Below are 22,904 nucleotides of genomic sequence, written 5' to 3' on the forward strand. Positions count from 1 at the left end.
AGGACAGAGCTGTCAGAAGCCAACAGCAGGACTCACCCAAAAGGAGTGGTAAGCTACCCTTTGAGTGGTTATAAACCTAAACTGTTCTAGCTTTCTCTTTCCATGTGCTACAGCCCAAATGTAGAACAAACGCCCCAATGAGTAGAGAAAAAAGTACTGATGGGGCAAAATTGAAGTGCTGTGAGATTCCTTTTCAGTGTAAAAAACCCTACATTTTCAGTTTCATTATTCTTTATTTCCACTAAAAATAGTTTTCAAACAATAGAAGTACAAATACACCAAGTATGTGTAGAATATAGGTAATTGGGATGTGACCAAAATGGGGACATCTGGCAAGAAAGACTCAGGAGGGTAACTATTTTGTAAGTCTGAGGAGTCCTTATGGCACCTAGAGACTAACAAATTTATTTAGTACCCCTCGTTGTTTTTGCTGATACAGACTAACATGGCTACCCCTCTGAAACCTATTTTGTAAGTGTTAGTCCCTCACCTTAGGTGAGTTTATTTTCTAGACATGCCTACTGTAACAGAACAGGAAGGAAGTAGAAAGGGGGAAGGGAAGGGGATGACAAAGACAAAACCAGCTTCTAGTACTAGATAAGTACTAAAACAGAGTCAAGGAAATAGACGACACTGAGAAAGTAAATGAAAAGAAGCAAAGTTAAAATGAAAAGTAAACCAAGCTGTAACAGACAGATTCAAAGAGAAAGCAAAAACTGGAAAACAAAAATGCACTCCCTCCCTCCAAAATGCAACAAAAGGAAGAAAAGACCCACATTTAAAAATGGGAGGCAGGAAGATATGGAAAGACAGATACACTGAAAAGAAAGCCACTATATAAAATTGCTTCAAAGTATTAAAGGAAAAAGGTGTGGTTACACCATACAGCCACTGCAGATTATGTGGGAGCAGAAAACATCTTTATTTCTGCTTTGCTATGAAACCCGAATTCCTCTAACATATAATTTTACAGTATTGCCCCATTTTTACTTTGGGGATAATATTAGGTGTTGTTTCATAACTAAAGTTTCTATTTAAGAATGTTTTCCTATCACACAAATCTATTATCTTGGTGTATTTGTAAAATAACTTTGCTTCTGCACCCTGAAATCCAGGAGGGTACAGAGGTAACACTGGCCATAGCTTACATAAAATTTCACTTCCACTCACTGCCAAAAATTACAATTCGTTTCCATACCATTTTGAAATACTCAGTTTCCTCACCCCTCCGCCCAATTCTCGACCCTGTGGCACTTCTCCATCCTCCTTCGGTTCGAGGAAACTGTTGCAAAGGTTTTCCGACGGGCCCCTGATGGCAGTGCTCCTTTGCAAGCTGTTTTTTTCGCGTTCCCTTCTGAACTCGAGAGCCCAAGGACTATTGTGCAGTGTGCCTCCATCTGGATTCTCTGCTTCTGGTTGAGCCAGCCGTAGGAAAACACCTCTCTGCAAAATCTGATCCACAAGTAAAGTACTTACGTGGCACAGAATTGCTAGAATAATCCCCCCAGGATCTGGTTCCAAGCACGTTTCCAGCGCTGCTGGCTTCCCCGGTTCTCTGCAGATTTTTCCAGTCTCTGTTTCTTTCCTATTTTTGCAGGTCTGCCTTAACACTTGGCAGATTTGGAAAGCAGGAAGTAAGCAGGGGAAACCATTTGTGTAACACGAAGAGGGGTGTACTGTATTTCCAGAGCTACGCTTTGGCTTTCGATGGAGCCGCTAAAGGGAGAACCTCTCCCACGCCTGGCCCAAAAAAGGAGCGGACCCACGAGCAGTCGGAGCGCAGCGTAACAACAGAGTGCCCGTGTCCAGGCCGCCGCGGAGCGGGAGTTGACAGGGCCGGCTCCAGGCACCAGCGAACCGAGCAGGTGCGCGGGGCTGCAGGGCATCGGGCTGTGGGGCCGCAATTCGCCGTCGGTGGCGGCGGGAATTCGGCGGGAACGCGACTAGTCTTCGGCGGCCGCCCCACCGCTCCGCCTCCGTGTTCGGCGGCCAGGTTTTGTTCTTGTTTTTTTGCCGCTTGGGGAGCTGAGATGCCTGGGGGGACCCCTGGGATGAAGCCTGTTGGGATGCCTGCTCCTCAGTGAGAGCTCCGACCCTGGGGCGGCGTTAGTCTAATCCCGGCCCATGTCCCTGGGCCCCATGGGTTCAGTTCGGAGTTGGGAGACCGTGGTAATAATCCTGCACATGCTGCTCCGTGCGGTCTCTGGATCGTACGTGCTACACGTGGATGTTTCGCAGTTTGAAAGACCCCTGAAGCACTTCTGGAAAAGCACTGGCTTCTGGTAAGTGCTTTGCTTTCTGAACACTCACAAATCCAACTCGAAAGAAAGATTCCTACTGAAACAGTGAGGAGTCCGGTGGCATCTTAAAGATTAACAGATTTATTTGGGTATAAGCTTTCGTGGGCTATAACCTACTTCTTGAGGTGCCACCAGACTCCTCATTGTTTTTGTGGATACAAACTAACAGGGCTACCCCTCTGATACTTGATTCCTACTGAAGTTCATATCATCTGTAGGAAAGCAAGGATGCTTTCCTTTACATATTGCATTGGTACCACCCATGGGATAGTCAAGGAGGGAGGAAGGTTTTTTCTTTATGGCCTAAACAGTCCCCACAGGTAAGCTAAACCGGTCTTGTAAGTTTGAGAAGGCAGGTACCCAATTCAGGTAGTCAGACTTTCAGGTTCTGTTTTCCAGACATCAAAGCATCATACCCTGTGCCTTCCCACACTTAGCTACTGATTGCTAGTTTCTTCTAGTGCAGCGGGGTTGCACAGCTGTAGCAGAGAGCAGAATACGGACCAGTATTATATTACTGTAGTCTCGAGCAGCAAAATGGGTCTTAGGACAGGATAGAAGATTCAGCTGAAAGCTCTTTCCCCAGCCCTTTCAGGGGCCTGTGAACATGCAGGGCCTTCTCCCAATACAGTACACCCTGGGTTAATAGTCAGAACTCATCCATCACTTTGGTGTTTTAATTGTGCCTAAAGCCCCAACAAACCATAGGTGGAACTCACTCCTGAGCTGACTTTCTCTAGGGGCTTTTCCCAGCAAGTGCACCTCTCATCCCCTCACCTTCTTTTTGCCTTAGGGACTCTACATCTGTCTTCCTGCATTGGATAAATAGTCTCCCAGTTTTCAGAGTAACAGCCGTGTTAGTCTGTATTCGCAAAAAGAAAAGGAGTACTTGTGGCACCTTAAAGACTAACCAATTTATTTGAGCATGAGCTTTGTAGCTCACGAAAGCTCATGCTCAAATAAATTGGTTAGTCTCTAAGGTGTCACAAGTACTCCTTTTCTTTTAGTCTCCCAGTCTGAGGCATCAGAACCTGCTCCATCTCGGTGTGGGTCCAGGAACCCAGCATATTGTAATGTAACAGGCTCACATATTTACTCCCCACTCCATGGATAGGATTGTACTGCTCTGCCTCCTAGACAGACCCCAAAATAGACCGGTAAACTAATATGTGGCATCTTACATGAGTATCTATCACATGTGCCCATTGCCTGAGAAATGTGTGATTTCTTTTCCAGTCGAGCAGCCTAGGGAGCCAGAGTTCCCAATCCACGCTATTGCCACGTTACTGGTATCAGAGCAGTGCCTTGGTTACTCTGCAGCTGGAAGTCTGTGATAGGTTAAGCTGGAGACAAGGTGGGGGAGGTAATACCTTTTATTGGACCAACTGCTGTTGGTGAGAGAGACGAGCTACACTGAGCTCTTCCTCCTGTGTGGGAAAGATACTCAGAGTGTCGCAGATAAATACAAGGTAGTTGTGACCATGTAACCTTATTACACTATGCTGGGCTCCAGGACCCACAGGGAGATGGAGCAGGGTTCTGATGCCTCATCCTGGCAGACTATTTACAAGGTATTTAGTTGTGACACTCTGAGTGCCTTTCCCAGCCCCAAAGAAGAGCTCTGTGTAAGCTCAAAATGTCATCTCTCTCACCAACAGAAGTTGGTCCAATAAAAGATATTGCCTCACACCTTGTCTCCTAATATTGTGGGACCGACAGGGCTACTACTCCACTGCATAGGTTAAGGCAGACAGTCATCAGCACAATGAGACAGGATGTGATCCCACTCAGCCAAATGTGAGGTGGGGGTAGTTCTGCATCCCCCAAATAATTGGAATCAGCAGAGTGTGTGTTGGAAAAAGTGAGTGTACCCTTTTCTAAGGGACATCTACAGTCTCTCTTTTGAGTGTGAGGTTCCCACCTTCTCTTTTACATTAGGAAAAACATGGTAGAATTACCTAAATCTCTAGGCACTGCCAGTGTTAGGAGATTGGAAAAACCTTGGAAGTGAAACCTAATAGAAATGGAAATTGGTTTTTACTTAGATTGTTCAAATAACTCCTTTTAATTTACATACAGTATTCAACTCACACCAAGGCAACACTTGTAAGAAAGTGTCTTAAAGATTTTACACACTTTCCTCCCTCCCTTTAAATTAATGGCTAAGATATCACATTTAAGATCTCCAAGACAACAAGATGAGGGAAAGCTGGAGTCAACACTTGTGCTTTTAGAAATGCCAGAACATTAGATGGTAGCGTTGATTGTGACTGTCATGTTTCTGGAGTGGACAGTCCATGTTATAGATTGTTTAGACATCGTCAAAGACACTGAATAGTTAGTGCTAAACCCCAACACATTTTTAGAACAGTTTAAGGTTTAACTTCTGAACCACACCATGCTATAAAAAACTTTTATTTCATATTTCTAAGTGTACAGGAAAGGAAAGTTAAAGCCAGCTTTCTTAAACTTTTTCTTAAATGATTGAGGTTATTATTAATATTAGCTGAAAACATCTTGGTTACAATTTACAAACCTCCATTTACAGTTTCTCCAAAAGGAAAGGAAAACAGATTAAAAGGAAGGCAGAAAAGGTACAAACAACGGTTCTGTTACATCAGGCCACAGTTCACATCTAGTCAGACAGGAACCCCAAAAGGGCTTAACTGGAAATCTGAATCAGAAGTAGGTCTAGTTGTTGAATGTAGTTTCCTCTTTCCATGTCATGGGAATATCAGATGATCTGACAGAGACCAGATTTGGGACTTGCTAGAGAACACTGATGAAACCTTCGAAACACCAAGTTCTGAGATTCTATAGACTTGATATATGTAAACTAGAAAGGAAAAGTAAAGGGAAAGGACAGATACCAGGACAACAAGCCACAGAGGACAAAAGCTGCTGCTGAGATAGGATAACCCATGCTAAATCCGTTGTAGGTCTTTGCAAAATAAAGGGGTTTAGTAATGTGAAGCGGTGTTTGAGCTAAAGCAGGGGTTCTCAACCTTTTTCTTTCTGAGGCCCCCCTTAACATGCTACAAAAGCTCCAGGGCCCAGAGGGGGAGGCAGGACTCAGGGCTCCAGGCCAGGGGTGAGACCCTTGAGCATAGGCATAGTTTAACTTCTATTTTGAGGGGGAGGGCAAGGGCTGGGAGGGCTCGGGCCAGCTCCGCACAGCAGGGTTTAGGGAGGGAGCACCACCTCCACCTCCTGACTCATCTCAGCGGGCCACTCACCTGTCGCTGTGTGCCAGTGGCTGCTCCCCGAGGGCTCTGCCAGCCCAGGAGCCAGGTCCCCGTCTGGGCAGCTCTGACCAGCTGTGTGAGCAGTCAAACGGGGCTGGGAGCTGAGGAGAAGCCACAACCCCGGGCACCAGCAGCAGACTGGGGAATGCCAGGACTGCCCACTCCATGGTATCACCAGCCAGAGGAGCAGCTGCCCACACTGCCTGGCTCTGGCTTCCCGCCTAGGATCTGGCCAGAGGGTGGGACCTGAGGGGGGCTGAGAGAGGAGGAAGAGATGTCGGGGGGGGGGGGGGGGTTGAGCTGCCCCTAGGACTGCCCCACTCTGGGTAAGGCACTGCAGTTTGCAGGGGCAAGACCCTCATGCCCCCTCAACTGTGCCCATGGGCTCAGGGCTTCTGCCTGTGTCTGGGCTTCAGCCCTGCTGTTCCCGGCTTCATCGTGGAGGTGGGGGGAGCTCGGGATTTCAGTTCCCTGCCGCTCCGACTTTAGGGTGGGTGGGGGGAGGGGAGCTCGGGGTTTCAGCTCTGCGCCGCTCCCGGCTTCAGCCCTGCAGTGGGTGGGGGGCCGGCACTGGAGCTTGGAGTTTCAGTGGTGGGGCTCCGTGGCCCCCCTGAAAGGGTTTGCAGATCCCCACGGGGCCACAGACTCCCGGTTGAGAACCACTGAGCTGAAGCTCTAGGTCCATTGGCTCGGAAGCAGTAGCAGATTCAAACTTCTATCTGGTCCAGCCACTAGAAGGCGACAGCTACCCACAATGAGTGAGTATGCATTACAATAGGTTCTTTATGAGTATAGGTTTCAGAGTAACAGCCGTGTTAGTCTGTATTCGCAAAAAGAAAAGGAGTACTTGTGGCACCTTAGAGACTAACCAATTTATTTGAGCATAAGCTTTCGTGAGCTACAGCTCACTTCATCGGAGGCATACTGTGGAAAGTGTAGAAGATCTTTTTATATACACACAATCTTCTACACTTTCCACAGTATGCCTCCGATGAAGTGAGCTGTAGCTCACGAAAGCTTTTGCTCAAATAAATTGGTTAGTCTCTAAGGTGCCACAAGTACTCCTTTTCTTTTTATGAGTATAATGAAGCTATGCTCCCGTAACAAAGTAAACCAGCACAATATTCAGTTCTATTAAGTTTCATAAGTATATGAAAAGTATGAAGTGTATCAGGATATATTTTACCCAAGTCTTGCAATGATTTAGCATGTTCTCTCTTTTCTGTAAAAATGAAGCTGAATTATGAGAACTAGGGCATTCACAGGAGACCTGTATTTAGGAACATAGGACTGAAAGGCCCTCCTGGGTCACTGCGTCCAGTCCCCCACTGTTGCTGCAACCCCAACAGTTAGCACTTAACCCAACAAACTCAGAGCATATTCTAACTGTTGGAGAAAACATTTTCCCTCCAAATAGTAGCTATTCTTTGTGGGTTCAAAAGTGGGGCAAAGGGCACACGGAGTCTTCCCCCTGTTGTTAATTTCAATGAAATAAGTAGGCCCCAGAGAGTCAGTGTTAACATGAGTGTGTTACTGTACATCAGTGAATTAAATATGGCTCAGGGTTTCTCAGCCTGCTTTGTCCCATGGCAAACACCCGTGTGACATGTGCCCAGGGGCGAGGCACAGTATGGCAGTGGAGTGCATACACTGAGAGACTTGCATGGCAGAACATCCACAGCAGCATGTGCTTTCTTGAGGCCTGAGCCAACTCTGCTGAAGTCAATGGACAGACCAAACCCCTACATGACTTATGGAAGATTTTGGTTGGCTTCAGTAGATGTGGGAGCCAGGCAGGCTGACGCTATGCTTAGAACAGTGTTAATTACTCCCAGGGAATTCTCTTGTTACCTATTTTCCTTATGCGTGTTTGAGTTTAAGTAATCTGAGGCAAAATCTTCCTGCCCTGCTACCCATGGAATGATTCACGGTCCTGTATTCTGATGCTAACTTGTAACAAGAAGATATAAACCCCAAGTCATGTTTCAATTTCCTCACTCCACATTGCTGAGCTGCACTTACTACTCCAGCAAAAGCAGTGTATCCCCATGGACAGGACCCTGAATTGGGACTGAAGAGGCCTGGATTTTATTCCTGGCTCTTGCACTGATCTGTTCTGTGACCTATTGTTTTTCCCACCTCCAGTCCTCCTCTACCTCACAGCAGAGCGGATTTATTTGACCTCAGTAAAGACCAAGAACTGAACCTTGCATATGTGTCTTCGGTACCACATGGCGGCATTGAACAAGTTCGAATTCACTGGTTACTGGAACTAATTACCGTGGGGTGAGTGAACATTTCTGACACTCAACAATTAACAATGGAATGTGTTAGAGAAACAAAATCATGTTTCCTTCTCTAGGAGCTCAGATTTGCTTTGACTCATTCACATTGTCCAAAAAGACATGTTAATATCTCTGACAGTGCTTCACCTCGTTAAATACCTCAGCCTATGTATTTTAGGTAAGTTGTATGTTCCTGTGTGCACTTGGTAGGGTTGCTCTTCCCTAGAAGTAATGGAAATGCATCTGTGATGTGAGAGTCCTGGGAGTGCATGAGAAGACGCAGGGGAATTACTGTATTCAGCTGTGAACCCTTATGGCTAGACTGTGCCTTTAAATCCCAGTCATGACTAAATGGTGATGTAGAGCCAAATAGTTTCTCTTGGTGGGAAAAACTGTCCGATGTGAGACACCACTAATCAGGGGCTGTTTGAAAACATCCCCAGCTTCCAGCCTGCGGCTGTAACCATTTCCTTTCTTCCCCCACACTGTATGGAAGGGCAGCTTTTTTGCTTCCAGACTGAACTAAGGTAGTTTTCTTTCCCCCTTGAGGTTGGGAACCCCTCCCATGCTACTTATCAGTACCTGAAGTTTGTTAAGTATATAGTCCATGCCAAAGACACCATGCTCGAAAAAAATTTTATGTCAGCTACACAAGAAAAAAGAGAGCCTCATTAGGTATCTTATTCTAGTACTACTAAACCCCAAGTCATTGAGAATAGTATAAAACCACAGAGGAATTAAAAGCCCATCACCAGCTGCACACTGAGTCAGTATACCCTGCCCTGACCCCTGACAGTAAGCGAACAGAAATAAAGCAGTTTTTAATCATAGAAAGTGATTTATAGTCCCAAACACAGTAACTTACATATAAGCCGGTTCCCAGAACAAACATTCAAAATGCAAATGGTTCCTGAAGTCTTTTCTGGTTGTTAAAACAACTTTTATCAGAGAGAAAAAAACAAACCTGTCCTCCCCACAAGTACCTTCATGTAGCTCTCCTTTTTCTACTGGGATGCTGCTCTGATAAATACTAAACAACCTGAAGAGCCTACTTTGTAAAGAGCCACCAGACTGCACCCCTTCCCAGCATGCTTTGTTAAAAAAAGATCGACTAACCAGCTTCTCTTCCCTTCTCCCTTTTTTGGAAGATGTGGGAGCATGAGCTAGAACTCTTAACTTTTTTTTTTCAGGTAAGGATAAGTCTTAATTTTGTCGTTCCCCCCCCCCCCCGTCTTCTTTCGGAAACCAGATTAGTCTCATAACATTAGGGGAAAGCTTAGCTATATTTCTTCTCAAGGTTCTATCTCTGGGGCTCAAACCAACAGAATGAATAAGACTAGCTTTGTTAAACAGAAAGAAAAGGAGTACTTGTGGCACCTTAGAGACTAACCAATTTATTTGAGCATGAGCTTTCGTGAGCTACAGCTCACTTCATCAGATGCATACCGTGGAAACTGCAGCAGACTTTATATATACACAGAGAATATGAAACAATACCTCCTCCCACCCCACTGTCCTGCTGGTAATAGCTTATCTAAAGTAATCTTCAGGTTAGGCCATTTCCAGCACAAATCCAGGTTTTCTCACCCTCCACCCCCCCACACAAATTCACTCTCCTGCTGGTGATAGCCCATCCAAAGTGACAACTCTTTACACAATGTGCATGATAATGAAGTTAGGCCATTTCCTGCACAAATCCAGGTTCTCTCACTCCCTCACCCCCCTCCAAAAACCCACCCCCATACACACACAAACTCACTCTCCTGCTGGTAATAGCTCATCCAAACTGACCACTCTCCAAGTTTAAATCCAAGTTAAACCAGAACATCTGGAGGGGGGGGGGGTAGGAAAAAACAAGAGGAAATAGGCTACCTTGCATAATGACTTAGCCACTCCCAGTCTCTATTTAAGCCTAAATTAATAGTATCCAATTTGCAAATGAATTCCAATTCAGCAGTTTCTCGCTGGAGTCTGGATTTGAAGTTTTTTTGTTTTAAGATAGCGACCTTCATGTCTGTGATTGCGTGACCAGTGAGATTGAAGTGTTTTGGAGGAGGGTGAGGGAGTGAGAGAACCTGGATTTGTGCAGGAAATGGCCCAACTTGATTATTATGCACATTGTGTAAAGAGTTGTCACTTTGGATGGGCTATCACCAGCAGGAGAGTGAATTTGTGTGGGGGGGTGGAGGGTGAGAAAACCTGGATTTGTGCTGGAAATGGCCTAACCTGATGATCACTTTAGATAAGCTATTACCAGCAGGACAGTGGGGTGGGAGGAGGTATTGTTTCATATTCTCTGTGTATATATAAAGTCTGCTGCAGTTTCCACGGTATGCATCTGATGAAGTGAGCTGTAGCTCACGAAAGCTCATGCTCAAATAAATTGGTTAGTCTCTAAGGTGCCACAAGTACTCCTTTTCTTTTTGCGAATACAGACTAACACGGCTGTTACTCTGAAATTTGTTAAACAGCTTGCTCTTTTCTTCCCCAGGGATTGCTGTTAACTCCCAATTGCAGCCCGCTGTATCATACAGCGAAGTGTATTGGCCCCAGTCGCTTTGTGCTAGGCCTTGTATAGACATATGACAAAGATGGTCCCTGACCAGCAAAGCATACATAGTAAGTGGCTACAACAAACATTTCAGGAGAACACAAGGTAACAATGAGAAGATGACAAGCTGTGGTCATGGTACACCAGCTCTTTAATGGATGATGTTGTTGCACGTTAAATTGACTTTACTGCAGAAAAACACTAGTTCTAAAAATGGTTGGTCAGTTCTGATCTCTTAATGTCAGTCAGGCCTGGCTTTTCCAGAATTATTTTGTTACTGTGCTGTGGACATCATGTGTTGTGATAATGGCACCAAGACATCACATATCTTTTTGAATAAATGAGGCGAGCAGGGGAATTTCAGTACCTAACCACTAATCCTCATTAAAAATGTGTTTGTAAAGGAGCCCCCACAGGGTTTTCTGCCAGAGGGGGAGAGAACCTGACCACACCCAGTTACTTGCACTGGATGGCTCCTGCACAGGCCCCGATTCCTTACTTCTTACCGGGGTCCTACCCCTGGCAGGCCTTCTTAAGTCTCTCCCTGGGAGTTCACTGCACTCCCCACAGGGTTGGGGTAAAGATCTCCTGGATGGGCATTCCCCAAGAGGCTCCAGTAGTCTTCTGCTTAGGGCAGTCTTGCTCCTCCCCCCTCAGCTGACTGCTGTTTTCTCCCTTTTATACGTGATTGAAAAGGTCAGAAGGGCAGGGCAAGTCCTGTCCCCAGAGCCTCTCTGACACCTCCCTCCTCAGCAAGTCCTGTCCCCAGAGCCTCTCTGACACCTCCCTCCTATACACCCCATCCCAGTGTTGCTCTCACTTCTGATAGTCAGTCACCAGAATATCTCTAGTTGGAAATGAGTTGCCCTTCCTTTCTGAAAGGATTATTTGTTGTGGTGTTACTAAATAGGGAAGTGGACACTGGGAAATCTGGAGACCTTTACTTAGAATATCCTTTCCCGTGTTGATCTAGAGAGTGGAAATAAGTGGCATGGTACTGCTGTGTAGTGCTCTTAAACAAAATGTTATGTATCATGGCAAAGGGCTCGCTTTAAAACTAGAATGAGACCAGCAGTCTCTTTAGAGACTACAGAGCACAGTTATAGCATTGAGTATGTTTAAGTGCGTCTCTGTTGGCTTCCCTAGAGTTAGACTAAATATAGCCTTGAACGCACTCCTCACACCTGCATTTTCCTCACATTTCACTCATGAATGGAAGGAGCGTCTAACTCCAGGGAAAAGGATGGGAGAGGAATGACAGTGAGAGCTACTGAGAAAGGGGAAGGTTCTGCCATTGAAATGGGGTTGGAGGGTCACACAAAATGGCCAAAACAAGAAAGGAAAAAAGTATCCAGGACCAGAAGCTGAGCTTCCTTATCCTGCCCATCACCTGGCCTGTGGGATGGGGCATGAGAAAGGAGAGAGAAGCAGCTGTTGAATGAGCCGAAACTGCCGTGGCCTAGCTCTTCAGCTTGAGCGTTGGAGAAGCCACGCTGCCAAAGCCAAGTGTCAGAACTTCTGGCTGCAATTCAGCGCCACATGTTAAACGGACTTCTTGTGTATATTTTTTTACAGATACTGCACAAATAGGTGTGACATATACTAATGTGTCTGTCTGACAGTGTGCTGTATTTTAAATCGCCATTTGATATTATGGGGAATAAAAATTCATAGAAATTAATATAAAAATAACATAGCCCAACTCTGCATAATAGCCTAGACATCTATTTGCTGTCATTAGAAACCACAGAGTTACAAATTAAAGTTATGGCCTGAAATGTATACAAATAGCGGGGGTACTCTGACAACATAATGAAATGCATGGTTTTAAGAAGTTCTCCTTCAGCCATTAGACCACATTCTGATCCCAGATACACCAGTGTAAAACTTGCAGATTCAGACCCAGTTCAGAACCGTCCCATTTCTTCCACTCCCATCCATATCTCAGGCTTCCCTTCTTGCATCTTTTTCCCTCCTTTGTCTCTTTCCCTCCCATTTCTCCCCCCCTGCCCTGCACCCAGTCTGACAGTTACATTACAAACATGATGTGCTTGGCCTGAATTTTAGGGTTTAAGCTTGAGATAGCTAAGTTCCAGAAAGTCAGATTTGCCTCACAGTTAAACTAGTGTAGCTATAAGATTTCTAATGAAAGCACTTCCCTTTTCTTAAATCACTTCAAGTATTTTCACTAGCTACAGCAAATCTGAGTTTAATGGTCACACTTCTTCCTGCATCTTTAAGGGCAGAAATACTAGACTTTTTTTAATATGGATGATTCCGTGGTAGCTTTGAGGGAGGTTTTGCTAAGGAATAATGAAACTGAGGGCAACACGTTTGTTATGGCTCATGGGCATGTGGGAAGGAGGTGTTACATCATCCCAGCTGATGCTCATAACAAGTGTGTAGCAAATAGCGGGGTTGCCTAAAAGCCCATTGAAACAAGAGCATGCCTTTAGTAGTGATATGATAAGGAAAAAGGCCTAACAGGCTAGAGTTTAAAAGATAGCACTGTGATGTGGCCAAGGAACCAGACCACAAGTGGTTTCTTGGAGACTGCTATCCTGTACCCATAAACCAGCACATTCCAGGGAGGCAGCTAGCCTTTTCTGCTCAGACTTGCAAATACGCCAGACCAGTGGTACATAAGCTTGATGCATGTAAGTTACTACAGTACAGTGGAGAAGTAACTCACAACCTATTATACAGTCCAACATCCGCATTTTGAATGGCAGTTCAGGTGGTAACTGGGTGCACTCCTTATCCTTCTCATATGGTCCTTGGCCACACCCCTGTTTGCGCTGTTTGCAGACGTGATGCGGCGGTCCAGCACTGCACACCTTCTTATGGGAGCATGTCCTGTAGGCAGATGGCTCCTGCGCAGCAAGTGAGGTGTGTGCCTACTTCTAAGTGACTGCACCCTGCTTCCCTTTGTGCAGAGGGAAATACATGGGCCTTTGAAACTAAACAGCAGAGCCATCTGCCGCAAGCTTTCTGTCTCTGGCAAACTGCACGGCACCATGAATGCTATAGAACAGCAATTCGTGCATCTTTTTGCAATCCTTCCCAAAGTAGTCCCCTCTTTTCAGAGAGTCAATCACTGAGGGGTTGCAGCAAGCCAGAAGAACAGTGATTTTTAGCTCGTTGTAATCTTTCAGTATTTCCTTTAATGTGATTATACCAGCTGTGTCCAGAAAAGTGACTGAGGAGCAGTCTATGATGATGGTCTGGAAATCTACTTGTTTAGGAACCAGGTGTAAGGCTGTATCTGCCTGATCCAATCCCTTAACAGTTGTGCCTCTATTTCCCTCTTTCAAATGCTCTTTTTGCTTCTTCTCATTCTTTTTCCTTTTAGCAGCTTCCAGAGTAGGATCTAACCCAGTCATTCTGTAGAGAGACTTCAGAAAAAAGTCTTTATTTGCATAGTAAAGTGGTGCCTCAAAACGGAATATTTTGGCATTTGGAACAGGACAGAGACTTTCATATTCCCAGTCGTCTTCATAGAAGGCAGTGCTCTGGATCTGACCAAGCAGGGCAGTACGGGGTCGCTGCGTACGAACAACAATGCACAGGATGGAAAAGAGGACCCCAATCAAAAGCCCCATTTCTGTGCTGATCAGGGCAGATGAGAACACAGTAACACACCAAACCAGAGTGTCCACCTTGTTCATGTGATATCGCTGGGGCACGTCTCTAAACTTCCGAAGGGCTCCTCGGAGACTGACGATGATGATGCAAGCCAAAACGCATTTTTGCAAAGAATAGAACAGCGGGGCGAGGAAGAGCAGCACCAGCAACACTACCACTGCGCTGATAACACTAGAGACCTGCGTCTGGCAGCCCGTAGAAGATTTCACAAGCGTTTTTGCAAGAGCTGCACTGGTTGCGAAACAATGGAAAAAGGATGGGATAATGTTACAGAATCCTATGGCAAACATTTCCTGATTGGCTCTGACCGTGTAGGCATATTTCTTTGCAAACATTTCTGAGAGGGAGATTGTAAATGCAAAGCCAACTATGGCAAGAGGAACAGCATCTAGCGCCACACGATGCATCAGGTTAAAATTTGGCATCTGAGGGGGAATAAATCCAGTTGGAATTGCCCCCGAAACACTGGATGCATAAACTTCATTCAGTTTCCCATAGTGGGAAACCAGCGTTGCCACAACAATAACCACCAGCTCTGTGGGCAGTGGGATTTTCAGCTTATGCTTGTACCGATCTCCTAGTTCTTTCGCACTGACTAGCACAGCAATGCAAACCACGCTCGTGATTACATCGCACAGGTTAGCCTGAGAAATGTTTTGAAAAATATTAATCCAGGTCGTTAAGAAGATCCCATGCCCTTGGCTGCGCGGGATTTTTATTCCAATAAGGTACTTAACTTGGGCTGTTAAAATGGTTAAAGAAGCACCAGTTGCAAATCCATCCAGCACAGACTCTGAAAGATACATAGAGACAAAGCCTAGACGAAAGACTCCCATCAGAACCTGAAAGAAAAGCAAGAGGGTGAGAACTAAAGGGTGCTACAAAAAACGGAGCAAGCATCAGTTGCAGACAAATCCTTGAAAGTTATAACTCTTAAAAGGGCTGGTAACTTGTTATTTCAGGCCTGCTTTTACAATTGATGGATTTGTTTTGCTACACCATGAGCTCTAGAGATAAATGAGAGGGCTTTTGAAGTGGACTAACTGGAACAGGTCCCCCTGCATCAATTCAAATTAACTCCATCCACATTGAAGTGAGCTGCCGCCTGACTGCATTGATGCTCATGTAAGTCAGTGGAGAATTTAGTCCAGAGCGCTTTTATTGTACTCAGAGCTGAATTTTCATTTCACCTCCACTAAAGGGAGTAGAAAAACTCGGGGCCCTCCTTGGCATCCCTTTGTCAGCAGAACTCCCAGTAAGGACAATGGAGATTTCTGCTTCAGTATTAAGGGAAAATACGGCTCCTTTTTTGTTTTTTAACTAACAAGCTCATTTCTTGAGTTCAGGCCTGTTTCAGACTGAAGTGGGATTGCTTTACAACCTGGGCACCGTGCCTTACATATTCAGCGGACAGTAATGACTTTGGTTGCCTCAGGGCTTGGGTGGCCATTTTGAGATGCAGTAAAGAAGCCTGACTTGCAAAAAGGGCTGAGCATCTTCCCTTGGCAAATCAAAGCCCTTTAAGGTGACCTGCACGGGGCACCTGAGATAACTTACTATCCATACCCCATCAGCATAGCAGCTGAGCACCTCACAGTCTTCAGTGCATTTATCTTCAGCAGGCCACTGAGGTAATGGTGTTAACCTAATTTTGCAGATGGAGGACTGGGATACAGAGAGACGAAGCGACTTGACCAAGGTCTCACACACAGAGTCTGTGGCAGAGGAGGGATTTGAATCCAGGTCTCTCAAGTTCTAGGCTAGTGCCCTAACCCAGTGTTTCCCAAACCAGTGAGTTGCGGGATGGGTCTAGATGGGTTGCCTGTTATTGCTCCCCCGTGCATGCCCATGGGTGGGGAGAAGTTTGCCTTGGGCCTCCCATTTGAGAGGGTCCCCAAACCAAGTGGCATTGTGACCTGGTGCATGGGGCTACACTCAGTCCCACTCAGGTTTGGCCCAGCTGCCCCTCTGTCATGATGAAGGGGCAGCTGGGCCAAACCTGAGTGGCACTGTGACCCTATGCACCAGGACGCAATGTCTGGAGCAGGTAACCAGCTAAGTCCAGCGCCATGGGACAGAAGCCACTGCTGCAGGATGAGGCTCACTCTCCAACTCCTAGCCATCTGGGGCTGCTGGGAGGGGGAAAGGTTGTGACAGCAAGAGCAAGGGGGTTGTGGGGTGCCAAGCAGGGGGCTGGGAATGGGAGCGGGGAGCAGCTCTCCTCACCTTGTTGCAGGGGAAGACTGGGATTGTGTGGCCCCAGCCACATGAAGGATCATGAAGTGAAGTTGTTAGAGCTGTTACACTGTGTCTGTGTTACCTGGAAATTCCCCCATGACCAAATCTGAGTGTCAGGCCTCTTTGTGCCCACAGGGCAGCATAAAAGGGTCACAATGCAATGGAGAATTGCACCCAGTGTAAGTAGTACTTCCACTGCAGCCAAGAGGAATTTTACCTGTGTTGGGTCCTGATTGTGTTCCAAGTAAGCAGCTAATAAAACCTATTTATCAAACACTTTTAAAATAAACTTTATAATGTGCTGCCAGGATTCTCAGTGGAAGATAAATTTCAGTTACCATCTGACTGAGCTGATGTGTTAAAATTCCTTACAGTGGAAGTCAAAAGCATGCAAATGCACTGTAAGAACTTCATATCCTCACCCTAGGTGAGGCCAGCAACTTACTTGATAAACTCCAGCCAGAAAAGTCAAGGCCGTAGCAATTCCAATAGCATAGCACTCTTTCCCACACTCAGCGTTCAACCCCCCAAGAGTAAGATTGAAGGCGGTTACATTAGAATTGTTGCTGTTCCATTCATAACTGTTGCTGATGGCATCATCATCATTGTTCAGGTCAAACCCTGCCAAGAGTAGCTCTCTGTCCACAACTTGCCCTACCATTAAACTTAATAGGCTGAAAATGCCAACCGACACATGTCGAGAGGTGCCCATCAGGAAATAAATGATGTTGGCAAAAAATGATGTGTAAAGGCTATAAATAGGCTTCAAACCGGCGAGCAGAGAATACGCTATGGCTTGGGGTACCAAAATGATCCCAATCACCACCCCGGACATAACGTCCCCACATATGTATTCTCTGCAGTGGTACTTGGGAAGCCATTGTAACACAGGAAAGAAGTCCATGATTATGTTCTTCAGTCTCTTAGTGGTGCAGGAACAGCTCTTCCTCAGTTTGGCTTTGATGATCTGTCTCCTGCTTGACTGGATGTGAACTTTTCTTTCCATTGGAAATGACAGAGAGGGGCCAATATCCATCTTGATAGCCTCTGTTTGGCTTTCCATTTTCTGTGCATTCACTTAATACATCAGTTCCTAAGATGTAAAGAAAGTGCTAGTTAGGTTCCATTTCAGCATGGTGTAGATGATGACAGGATTTGTGCATTACAGTCCAAGAGGCCAAAAGTTGAGTATTTCAGCACAAATATTTCTAACTCTAAATATTGACTATGGAAGTTCATTGCTTACAATTCATTTTGCTTTTAATAAAGTCTAATTCAATCAGCAACTCTAAACATTACCATACGAGTTACTGAATGATCAACCACACGAGACTAGTTAAGAAAACTGAAAAACAAAGCTTGTAAAGAACCAACAGCTTAAAGTTATCTGGCAAATATTTAACAATAAATTCACATTAAGCAAAAACAGAGCTGAATTAATAACCCTTTTTGATAACAAACAATTCAATATGCTCGTCTAAATAATGCAGCACAGTGCATGCCTCACCCCAGAAAAGCCACTTAGTTGAATACTATAATTCAGTATAAACTTACAACTTGATATGCTGAATGCTCCCAGCAGTGGGAGGGGCATTCAGTTCTTAAGAAAGCATTTGACCCTTGTTTTGGAAACAACACACCTTGTGGTGATCCATAACTTCCAGATGTTCTCTGTCTACAGCAAGAGGGTTCAGTTAAAGCATTAAACTCAGCAATAGAGCGATAGTGTGCTCACGAGCCTGCAGTGTCAGGGTGTGAGTTCTGAAGTCTAACCTTTTTAAGTTTAGAACCTGTAGTCTCCCCAGCCTTGGCTATGCTGGGAAGTGCAGATATCAAGACAGATGGACAGTCAAAAAATGGATAAGGAGGGCGAAAAATACCAAGCAGTTTATGCCAAGTTCCATTCCAGTCTGAGCCAAGCTATGTTTGCAGAATAATGGCAAATCCTGTCCTCTTCTGCATACATTTGCAAGGGGTAGTAAGGAATACCGAGAGAATCATATGAAAAGCAATATATATCTGTGTATGCAGATGGAGCTCTTTACGTGTACTATCTATTGGCCTCAAGAATAGGTTGTTCATAAGTCTGCAGGTTCAGTAGTGTTGCTGCGCAGTGCAAATGATTTCTAGCTCTTCACCAGCATCACAAGACGCAGGCTAAGATCTCTGCAGGACTTCAGGGCTTGCTGATGTTCTAACTAGGGCTGTCAAATGATACAAAAAATCTCAATCACAAGATTTTAAAAAATAGTTATTCTTAATCACAGTTTTAATTTCACTGTTAAACAATAATAGAAAACCAATTGACATTTATTATAAATATTTTTGGATGTTTTTCTACATTTTCAAATATATTGATTTCAATTACAACACAGAATACAAAGAGTACACTTCTCTCTCTATATTATTTTTATTACAAATATTTGTACTGTAATAAAGATAAACAAAAGAAATAGCATCTTTCAATTCACCTCTGTGATGGGATGCGACTCACCACGCTGGTGCCTCCTGCTGGGTGTCATAGGAATTAGCTCTACTCACCAGTGCGCCTTCTTCTGGTAGTGCCTCGCCACCATCACGTCTGCTCTAGGACCCATGTCACTCCTAGGACTGCGGCGTCTTCTTCGGTGACAGACCTTCAGCTGTGCCAACTCTCTGCTCTCCCCTTCCAGGGGAATGTTGCAGTCCGACAGTCCAGCCACTTCCTCAGTGGTGAGTGGGGGGGACCCGGGCCCGCCCACTACTCCAGGTCCCGGCCCAGGGACCCTGTAGATGGCCGTTGCTTGCAGAGCCCCCTCCGACTCCTCTGTAGATCTCCCTAGGCCACTTCCCTGCAGCCCCAGCACCCTCTTTGCTCATGCCTCAGAGCCTCAGCCTACAAATCCCTGCAGCCAGCCAGGAGCTGCCTTTACTCCCTGGGTCTCTGCTTGCAGCCCTGCTCTGTTCGGGGTGCTTGATGCCTTCAGCCTGCAAGGCAGCCAGTCCTCTCTCCTCAAGCTCCACGGAGTGACTGAAACTGCTCTATTCCACAGCCCATCTTATATGGGCCAGCCTGGCACTGATTGCTACTCCTTGTAGCCCCTCTCTAATTGCCTGCCTCCTGTGCAGCCTCGCTAGGGCTCTATAAACCCCTTATGGACCAGTGTGGGGCAGATGCCCCCATCACAACCTCATACAAGTACTGTAGTGCAATATCTTTATCCTGTAAGTGCAACTTAAAAATGTAGAATTTTTTTTTAACATAACTGCAATGAAACTTCAGAGCCTACAAGTCAAAGCATGAAGGGGCATACAAATGTTTAGCCTGTGTGGCACATAAATACCTTGTAACATTGGGTACAACAGTGCCATGCGAACACCTGTTCTCACTTTCAGGTGACATTGTAAATAAGAAGTGGGCAGCATTATCTCCTGCAAATGTAAACAAACTTGTTTTTCTTGGCAATTGGCTGAACAAGAAGTAGGACTATTTTGTTTATCTTTTTTACAGTGCAAATATTTTGTATTCTGTGTTGTAATTGAAATCAATATATTTGAAAAAGTAGAAAAACATCCAAAAATATTTATAATAAATTTAAATTGGTATTCTTATATTTTAACAGTGTGATTAAAACTGCAATTAATCACAACTATTTTTTTAATCTAGTTAATTTGTTTTGCATTAATCGCTTGCGTTAACTGCAATTAATTGATAGCCCTAGTTCTAACATGTGCATTACCTCTTCAAGGCCATTTCTTGATGGGCCAAACAGGTTATGTTGTGCAATTGTCAACTCAGTTCAGTCAGCAAAACACAATTGGAAAAAAAATCCTCATAACACTTGTTAAAGATGGAAACGAACATGTTTGAAGGCATGATGTCTGACACTGTTGCAGCCTAGGGAGAGCGTATATTGGTTGTATTGAGTAATCATTAACTTCTACTAATATAACTCTGTAGATCAGAGGTAGGCAAACTTTTTGGCCCGAGGTCCACATCAGGGCTGCAAAACTGTATGGAGGGCTGGGTAGGGAAGGCTGTGCCTCCGCATACAGCCTGCCCCCCACCCCCTATCTGCCCCCACCCACTTCCCGCCCCCTGACTGCCCCCCTCAGAATCCCTGACCCATCCAACCCCTCCTGCTCCTTGTCCCCTGACCGCCCCCTCCTGGAACCCCCACCCCAACTGCCCTCCCGGGACCCCACCCCCTATCCAACCCCCCCTGCTCCCTGTCCCCTGACTGCCTCGACCCCTATCCACACCCCTGACCCCTGACAGGCCCCCTGGGACTTCCACACCTATCCAACCCGCCCTGCTCCCTGTCCCCTGATTGCTCCGCCCCATCCAACCATCCCCTGACTGCCCCCTGGATCCCCTGCCCCTTATCCAAACCCCCCACTCCCTGCCCCCTTACCATGCCGCTCAGAGCACCAGGACTGGCAGCCGTGCCGCCTGGCCAGAGTCAACCCTGCTGCCACGCTGCCCGGGAGCCTGGCCAGAGCCAACCCTGCAGCCCAGCTGCCCAGAGCGTTGTCGGCAGGGCGAGCTGAGGCTGCAGGGCAGGAGGGATGGCCGGGGGCTAGCCTCCCCGGCCGGGAGCTCAAGGACTGGGCAGGACGGTCCTGTGGGGCCGGATGTGGCCCGCGACCTGTAGTTTGCCCACCTCTGCTGTAGATGCTTCGGAGTAATCTTTATTTCAGCTGTGCAAGATGATGTAATTTAGCAAAGCCAATATTTATTTTTGCTTATAGTACTAGCAGTCCTAAATCTGGGCTTCAACATTCTGAGCTGTTTACACTAAGCAAAATGTCCCTGGTCAGAAATTCCTTGGAGTAAACCAGTACAAAGATACATTTGAATGGAAGAATGAGAACAAAATAATACCAGACAGTTTCATATTTAAGATCATATGATCAAAGTTTACCAATAAGGAAAGAATGAAACAAACAAAGTAGTTGACTACTTTTCTTTCATACTAATAGCAAAGTTCAACAAAGTTTTTAAAACAAGGAGGAAAAGGGGTTTCGTATGCTTTCTGACCCAAACGAGTTCTGAAAATGCAAGGATTGTATCCAAAGAATGCAAGTCCCATTAGAATTCCACTGACTTCTCACAGATCAGTGAGCGCAGGCAGCCAGGCAACAAGAAGCACCGTGGCTTTAATCGCAAATGAGCAGGCAGTTCCGTTATCAAACTGACACTTTTGATAAGCTTACTTTGAGGGACTGAACTGGGATCCGTAAAGTAGACTGAAATGTCAGTGCACTGTTCTTGCTAGTCTTCATCTAAGCTAACAATCCAGCTGTTTCTTTAAAAAGTTACATTTCCAAAAAAACAAAATGGGCAATGATCACCTAAGTGCAGTATGTACAGTTATCAGACTGAAGGATAATTATACTTTTGGTAATTGGTATGGCAGTTGGAAGTTAGCTTAATAGATTCTCAGATTAATTATCTTGAGTATAGATAGTGACTTGGTATTGTTGTTGGAAAATTGGAGGTGTCGCAATTTGCAAAAAGCAGCAATAACTGAATAAACAATAAACAGAGCCAGTTTAACATAATATCACTAACAATCAGTGGCTTTGTATTTAAATTGGAGGAATGAGGCCATTGTATTGGAAATACACTGTTCAGTATAAAGCTGAGGCGTGTGTTGATTAGATCACTTTGTTCAATTTACTTTATTATTGACTATTAGTTACTGTTTATAAAAAATAAAATCTCCCATAATTTTTGCTAGACTGGATACATTTTGAATAGTTGTGTAACGTAAATATGCTGGTTGTAATTCACTTGCTGTGATATTTGAAGCTAGTGGTTTCAGTTTGTACTAGGCATCGCTTACATGTTGCATAATCAAAATATCAGTAATCACTTTAAGGATTGAATTATTGTTTTTAGGATGTAACAAACCCAATCCAAATAACAGAGGTGCTAAATCCCCAGCAAAATATTACTCTGATCATGTAACCTATAATAAATGGACTCCCATCTTTGCTATCTGCTCTATAAGTTGCTACTGAAACATACTGTTGATATTGTGTATTATGGCTCAATCCTGCTCCCATTGAAGTCATTGGATATTTTTTCACAGATTTCCCTGGAAATAAGATCTGCCTTTTTATCCAAGGGAAGCTGCAGGTCTCTTACTTAAAGAGCCATTTTGTAGAGGGGGCACACAGCTGAAGCAACCATTGTTAAAAGCAACATGTAACTCTGATGCCCTTATAAGTTTCTGCTTACATGCTTAGCATCCAAATGCTGGTGTAAATGCACAGTGAAGCAGTTGATTGCACTAGAGTTGCTCCAGACTTAAACCAATACAGAAAAGATCAGACTATGGTATACTGTATTTCCTGGTTGAATATTCTAACCAAGATATTTGGACCCTGCTGCAGCATTAATCCCAAGCATTTAAAAATGGCAAGCCCAAAATTACAATTACCTAAAAAAACATTAGATTTGAATATAAACAATATTTATACAAATATACATTAGCATTAATGGTTATTAATAGATGTGTAATCTATTATACATATAATTAACAATGATAAATAACTTGGGTTCTAATTTTTAAAACTTTTCTCCATAGTCAGGAGGGCAAGAAACTTAGTTTTTAAAATAAAAATTGAGATTCTCATGATTCCAGGAGCAGTG

The 22,904-nt window shown here is 44.9% G+C and overlaps 2 protein-coding genes across 6 annotated transcripts in view; one reads left to right on the forward strand and one right to left on the reverse strand.

The window, feature by feature from the left end:
• Positions 1-22,904, forward strand: part of IDUA (alpha-L-iduronidase) — an 86,742-nt gene continuing 63,838 nt past the window's right edge. The window contains exons 1-3 of one of the 3 annotated variants that reach the window (XM_077817869.1): positions 1-48; positions 1,598-2,282; positions 7,691-7,831. In XM_077817869.1, the coding sequence (XP_077673995.1) occupies positions 2,125-2,282; positions 7,691-7,831 (299 nt within the window). In that variant the 5' untranslated portion in view covers positions 1-48; positions 1,598-2,124. Of the gene's footprint in view, positions 49-1,597; positions 2,283-7,690; positions 7,832-7,992; positions 8,009-10,241; positions 10,450-22,904 lie in introns of those variants that run through there. The other 2 variants (XM_077817870.1, XM_077817871.1) reach the window with 2 other exon arrangements.
• On the reverse strand, positions 12,091-18,169 carry SLC26A1 (solute carrier family 26 member 1). Of its 3 annotated transcripts, none has more exons than XM_077817867.1 (3): positions 18,038-18,169; positions 16,710-17,357; positions 12,091-14,868 (listed from the first exon to the last, which is right to left on the reverse strand). In XM_077817867.1, exons 2-3 carry the CDS (start codon positions 17,325-17,327, stop codon positions 13,342-13,344), a joined length of 2,145 nt encoding a protein of 714 aa, XP_077673993.1. In that variant the 5' UTR covers positions 17,328-17,357; positions 18,038-18,169; the 3' UTR covers positions 12,091-13,341. The 3 variants fall into 3 exon arrangements, with proteins under 3 accessions (XP_077673993.1, XP_077673991.1, XP_077673992.1); XM_077817865.1 differs by lacking the exon at positions 18,038-18,169 and adding an exon at positions 17,905-18,037; XM_077817866.1 differs by lacking the exon at positions 18,038-18,169 and adding an exon at positions 17,819-18,027.

This window comes from Eretmochelys imbricata, chromosome 5 (assembly GCF_965152235.1).
Source record: "Eretmochelys imbricata isolate rEreImb1 chromosome 5, rEreImb1.hap1, whole genome shotgun sequence".
NCBI classification, from domain to species: domain Eukaryota; kingdom Metazoa; phylum Chordata; order Testudines; family Cheloniidae; genus Eretmochelys; species Eretmochelys imbricata.

Bases quoted from the DNA above. Each gene is read 5' to 3' on its own strand.
- SLC26A1 (XM_077817867.1), bottom strand. From the start codon at position 17,327: ATGGAAAGCCAAACAGAGGCTATCAAGATGGATATTGGCCCCTCTCTG. The intron at 14,869-16,709 runs GTAAGTTGCTGG...CTTTTCTTTCAG, and splicing joins TTCTGGCTGGAGTTTATCAA to GTTCTGATGGGAGTCTTTCG.